The 6,089-nt window shown below is 37.5% G+C and overlaps 1 protein-coding gene across 3 annotated transcripts; it reads left to right on the top strand.

Annotated features, from left to right (window-relative positions):
* The first annotated feature begins 510 nt into the window (after positions 1-510).
* Positions 511-4,525, top strand: decr2 (2,4-dienoyl CoA reductase 2, peroxisomal). 3 transcript variants are annotated; one of them, XM_079260750.1, is made up of 10 exons: positions 511-693; positions 1,096-1,207; positions 1,312-1,380; positions 1,765-1,816; positions 1,914-2,049; positions 2,406-2,530; positions 3,437-3,530; positions 3,611-3,715; positions 3,848-4,036; positions 4,277-4,525. In XM_079260750.1, exons 2-10 carry the CDS (start codon positions 1,107-1,109, stop codon positions 4,300-4,302), a joined length of 897 nt encoding a protein of 298 aa, XP_079116876.1. In that variant the 5' UTR covers positions 511-693; positions 1,096-1,106; the 3' UTR covers positions 4,303-4,525. The 3 variants fall into 3 exon arrangements, with proteins under 3 accessions (XP_079116876.1, XP_079116875.1, XP_079116874.1); XM_079260749.1 differs by having other exon boundaries at positions 3,848-4,100; XM_079260748.1 differs by lacking the exon at positions 4,277-4,525 and having other exon boundaries at positions 3,848-4,147.
* The last annotated feature ends 1,564 nt before the right edge of the window (positions 4,526-6,089 follow it).

Below are 6,089 nucleotides of genomic sequence, written 5' to 3'. Positions count from 1 at the left end.
ATTGGATCTTAATAGACATAAATGTGACTCACATTTATGTCTATTAAGATCCAAATAAGATCCAAATAGACATTTTACCTCGTTTCAGTATCACATTATGTAATACTGAAATGAGGTATAATGTTTTACACTGTTAATCAACTAATCCAATCAAGCATCGAAATATACAAATTATATATACTTTCTTTCTGCATATGTTATAAAATAAAAGGGCGAAGTTATCCAGCTCGAACAGTCAAAAAAAACCAAAAAAAAAAACCCCAAAAACACTTAAAGGGAGATTTGGGGAAAACTTACAAATATTATTAAATACTTAAAATGCCGACTTAAATAATTACATAAATATTATATCTGATCGAGATTCTGAGAATGTTGAGGACGATTTGCTATATTTAAAAAGCTTTTACAAACCCAAGGCAAAGCGTGTTCAGGTTGGAGGAATCATTTGTGATCTTGAACGTAACGCTGCAGGACTTCATTACCCACAATGCACCAGTGAAGGACGGCGAAAAAAACAGTTCACGTCCAAAGTTCAGATCTTTCTTACAAATTTACAAACTTTGTGCAAGGACGAGTTGTACATGTAGAAGTAGCTTCTCACCCCCGTATTAGGACTTTGTGTTGAAGTTGTGTTTGAACTTAGAGCTGGTTTGCTCCTTCCGCTGCTGCAAAACTAGCTTGCTTATTCAACAGGTAAGCCACAGGAAAACTAAACTTTACTCAACAAGAAGACCTCGACAAAGCGCTGTTGTATTGACTAACTTCATGTTGTATGCTATGGTTGACTTATTAAGTTTATATACTGAGATTAATGTCCTTATAGAAGTTTATCTCGGTTGTGCAGAAGCCCACGATGAGCGATTCCCTCCTGTAACTTTAAAAGCCTCAAGTTGCATCTGAATGTGGCTAATATTTGAATGTAAATTCAATAAAGTGACTTAAACTTATACTGTTGTTTTTTTATGGAACTTGTCATAAAGTAGGATAGCTGTATTTGTCTGGACTGACATACTGGTCTTCACACTCCGTTCAATAGAAAACTCAAAACATGTTACAGCAGTCCCTTATAAGCCAATGTGGCATTATCCTCTCCAGGCACTATCAGCATGGCAGGGCCAAAGAGAAAAGGTGAGCTGCTTCCTGAGGACGTTGGAACAGATGACTGCTTAACTTCGTACACACACATCTACAGTCCTGATTTACTGAAGTAAGCCTCAAATGATTTATTTTTATATTTGCTTCCCATTACCATGTTGGATCTGTTTATTCCACTGCATTACACACTAGAAGAGGTTTTCACTTTTTCCTCAGAGATAAGGTTGCTTTTATCACAGGAGGTGGATCTGGAATAGGGTTGCGTATAGCTGAGATCTTCATGAGGTAAGAAAGAATGCATACATGTTTGTTTATAATGTGCAAAGATCTTGCAGAAATGCAAACATTTAGCCAGATTTCAGTCTGTTTTATGTTGTTGTATGTTAAAAATGTACATTGTAAAGCACTTGAATAAACATACACTTACAATACACAAAAATACCACTGACAATAAGATTTCCATCATGTTGCTTGTTTAATAATTCTTTACATTACATTTTCTTCCTCCCATCTCTTCTTGTCTGACATACCTGCTTCACTCCTTCTCTTTCTCTGTTATCCTAATCAATTCAAGGATTACACATCCATTTTGTTATCAACACATTACACTATATAATCAGACTGGTTGTTTTTTTTGTCTCTCCATGTTATTATTTGATCATTTCTCAGGCATGGCTGTGACACAGTGATTGCCAGCAGGAACTTGGACAAGCTCAAAGAGGTTTTCTTTTCCCCATTTTGTTTCAGCTTTACTGAATCCATTAGGTGATATCTAAATGGTTATATTTGCCTCTCATATTGTAAACACTTCTCTCTAGGCAGCAAAAAAGCTATGTGCTGCGTCAGGACGGCGCTGCCTTCCTTTGTGTATTGACGTGAGGCAGCCTGAGAGCATCAATGCTGCTGTGGATGAGACACTGAAAGAGTTTGGCCGCATAGACATCCTTATCAACAGTAGGTGTTTTCATGTGCACACACCTCCTAAGATGCCAAATCTCTAATGTTTCACCAAAACTTAATGCAATTCGTTCTTCATCCATCCATGAATGAATACATATGCAATATATTGCAGTGTATTGTCATAATACAATGCATGCAAATCCAAAAGTCCACATACTGTCTGACTGAATACGTTCAAATGCAGTATGAACAAAACTCAAAGGTGAAAGGTTTAATCATCAACCTTTCTCACAATCTTTACCATTTATCTTCACACTGTTATCACATTTACAAACTAGATGATTAGCTTTTGAATCTGGGTGCTGTTGTTTTTTTTACATGTTAGAATCAGTTATTCCCATGTTGTGCAGATGCTGCTGGAAACTTCCTTTGCCCTGCTTCTGCACTCTCCTTCAACGCCTTCAAAACCGTCATTGAGATTGACACCATGGGTACATTCAACACCAGCAAAGTGGTTTATGACAAATGGTTCAAGGTAAACAACTTTATTCTTCCTTCCGGACCAAATATTCTCAGTTCAAGGAATATGGATTTTAGAGGACTTAATTTAATTTTGACTGTGGTTGTGATGTGCTAAATACAGTAATAATTGACAAAAAATAGAAAGGATTAAAAAATGATAATAAAAGCTTAGTAAATATATAAAATAAATAAAATTCACATAAACAGCAGATCAGAAGTATTTTTCTAATATCTACTAATGCAATTTGTTTTTATGTGAACAACACAAGCTGTGGAATTTCAGAAACTACAGCAATGTCTAGCAAATTACAGGGACAGAAACCTGAAGATAGTTGTTTTATTTTGGCATGAAGGGTTAAGGGAAGGATGGGATTCATTGTTTGGGCTGCGTGTGTGTGTGCGCACGTGCGTAAGCATGAAATAGTGTTTATGATGTAAAGCACTTTGAAATGCATCTGTCTGGAAGGTGCTATATAAATAAAGTTTGATTTGATTTCACAAAAATCATCACAACAGAAAATGCATCACAAAACACTTTTTCAGAAAACAAAACACTGCACAAAACTATAAAGACATATAGCCTTGCAAAAATGTTTCTAATATGAATATGATGAATATGGTTTCCTTATTATTGTTTATTGTGAATCTTTATTTCTTTGTTTCCTTATTTTATGGATTTGTAATATCTAAAATGGTGTTTAAGAGTACTTTTGTCATTTTTTGGTACATGTTGCTGTGCTTTTGTGTTTCTAATCAGTTCCTGTAAAATGCTCCTCTGGATACATATTATTAATCAATAACTTTCACACTGTTCACTATGAGAGGGCACTAAAGATCATAGCATTCCTTATTGCTGTGCCACTAAAGGGACTTTTATCTTAATTTCATAGAAAACAAATCTCATTGCTTTTGTATGTAGGATCATGGTGGAAACATCGTCAACATCTCTGCAACACTTCCATACAGAGGACAGGCCCTGCAGGTGCATGCTGGCTCTGCAAAGGCAGCAAATGGTAAAAGCATTTGTAGTATATTGTATAAAAGATATTTAAGTGAGAATCTAATGATGACGTGTTGCATGACTTGTCCCCAGATGCCATGACCAAGCACCTGGCTGTTGAGTGGGGGCCCAATGGGGTGCGAGTCAATGCTGTGGCTCCAGGACCAGTCTCGGGAACAGAGGGCTACCGCAGACTGGGTAAAAATTCATCACTTATACATTTTGTCTCATACAACAGAGGGTTTGGGCCTGGGCTTATAAGATGAACGTTTATGGTAGAAATGCAAGTAATTATAGTTGAAAATGGGTTTTTTCTTTTAAAACTCACAGGTGGCACTAAAGCGGAAGCTGTTGGTACCTTTCAGTCAATTCCTTTGCAGCGAGCTGGCAACAAGACAGAAATGGCCCACTGTACTCTATTCCTGGCCAGCCGAGCATCGTCCTATATGACTGGAGCCATCCTGGTGGCAGATGGGGGAGCATGGTTGACCTCGCCCAATGATGTCTCCACACTGTTGGGTATAGCCTCCTCTAAATCTGCTAAGCTCTGAACAAGGGCTCTCCTGTCCTCCTCCTGACTGAGGTGTGTAGGAGGAGGTACAGCTTGAGATCCGTGTGGAAATAAATTATGTCTGCAAATGTGATTAAACTGTCTGATGTACCATTTCTTCTTGGATTCTTTACATCATACAAATTAATTATAACTTAGTAATTTTAGTATAAACCCAAATAAATACACTTCTCTGTCTTTTCTTTCAGGTTATTGGTCCCCAAAAGACAAGTAAACTGGGGAAATTCAGCCCTTATCTGGGGTACTGATGAGCAACATGTACAGTAATTAGTCACTAATCCTATGCTAAGTCGCTGGTATTCTAAAACACTAACATTTTAGACTTGCCATATAATATGAGTCTGTAATAATAATGACAATAATAATAATTAATGATCAAATGGACTAATAATTCATGAAAGTTTTACCTGTTCCAGTGGTCAGTATTATAAAGGATTTCACATATGTCATATCATTCAAATCATGTTTTTTGTGACAGTTTATCACTTTTCATTTATTAATAAACTTTTAATATAATTTGTCACTCTGGCGGCCTTCGGCATGTCTTGATTCTTGTCTGTTAGATGGTATCTGCATCAATGAGGAAACAATTTTCAAGACACTGTGAAATGTAAATAAAAATCTTTTGCAGGAAATATTGTATTTTATCAGTAGTACAGTCAAAATAGCTCATTTTAAAGCATTCTTTGAAGTGTTTAGAAGAACTGGATTAAGTTTTATGACCATCTATATGTAAGAGGATGGAAAGCTGTGCCCAACTGTTTGAAAAGATTACTTGTTTTTAAAAGGACACAATGTAAACATGTTTGATAACCTGTGGATTTCAATATAAATATACTGAGTTGCAGTACCGTTCAAAGTCAGTAGGTGGCGTTAACATACTACATCTCGTGAAGATCGTTTCCTGTGAGCTCCCCTTCATAGTTGTAAAACCCGCTTAGTTCATTTAATTATATCTGTTTTTTTAGTAATAATAATTTCTAGAAACACATTGAACTACTATCGGTATAACAAACATCCACACTTCACTGAGGAAACTACTTTAATCCTTTCAAAAAGCTCCACTGATTAATCGAACGACGAGGACTGTGACACAAGCCTCGCATCATTTACTGAAATGTAAACAATCTAACATATACCACTTTTTTAAAAACTAAAAATGACGTACAAAAACAAATTAAGTCTTAGTTTACCATGCCAGTGATACTGCAGGGTATTTTGTACGCTTGCGTGAAACGTCAATGTGTGTATGTGAATTGTGTGTATGTGTATGCGGCTGGAGGAGGAGGAGGAGGATACTGCTGATGCTGATGCGAGAGCTTTCGTCGTCAGCGATCAACATCGGTGGACTGACTCTCCTGTGATGGAGCTTCTCGGCCTCTTTTTGGCATCTTAATCCATTCCCTCTGGTTTTGAACGAGTCAAATGATTGTGTGAAACGAGGACAACTGTGGATTTTGAAGAGGGGGGAAAAACCGATTTGGACTCGTCAGTCGTATGGCCTGTCTTGGCTGACACAGGTGGATTGACGCTGGAAAGCGACAACGAAATGAAAAAGAATGCTGAACTATGACTGACACGGCTATTTGTGAGACTGACCTATCGCTTTAAACGCAAAGCTTGCATTTATTTTCATTCAATTAAGAAGGGGAACAGCTGGAGTGTTAATTGTGTGAGCTAGCTAGAGGGCTAATTTCGGCTGCTAGTCAGTTAGCATCTGGCCCGACCAATGGCACGAGAGGAGCGACTTGCCTGAAGGAGGAGTTATCTTTGGTTGCTAGCTTAAATTCATTTAAAGTAAAGTCTTTCGGCGTCCCATGTGGTTACCTGCTTTGTGATGAGATTGTACACATTAACAATCGGAGGTTGTTTCGGGTCCGAGCATCGCTGTCCACATAGTTTCCTCGCCGTGCTGTCGGCTCATTTGCAAATTATCTTATGATGGATAAGATTAGATAATCCGCTAAGAAAGCTAATGTTGACTAACACCCGTAGTTGTCT

This window comes from Telmatherina bonti (genome assembly GCF_933228915.1).
Source record: "Telmatherina bonti genome assembly, chromosome: 21".
Classification (NCBI taxonomy): domain Eukaryota; kingdom Metazoa; phylum Chordata; class Actinopteri; order Atheriniformes; family Telmatherinidae; genus Telmatherina; species Telmatherina bonti.
The sequence above is the reverse complement of the archived record's forward strand: the minus strand, read 5'-3'. Positions and strand labels throughout refer to the sequence as shown.

Coding starts and splice junctions, on each gene's coding strand:
- decr2 (XM_079260749.1), top strand. CDS start 1,107: ATGGCAGGGCCAAAGAGAAAAGGTGAGCTGCTTCCTGAGGACGTTGGA. Junction 1,817..1,913: donor ACTTGGACAAGCTCAAAGAG/GTTTTCTTTTCC, acceptor ACTTCTCTCTAG/GCAGCAAAAAAGCTATGTGC. Junction 3,716..3,847: donor AGAGGGCTACCGCAGACTGG/GTAAAAATTCAT, acceptor TAAAACTCACAG/GTGGCACTAAAGCGGAAGCT.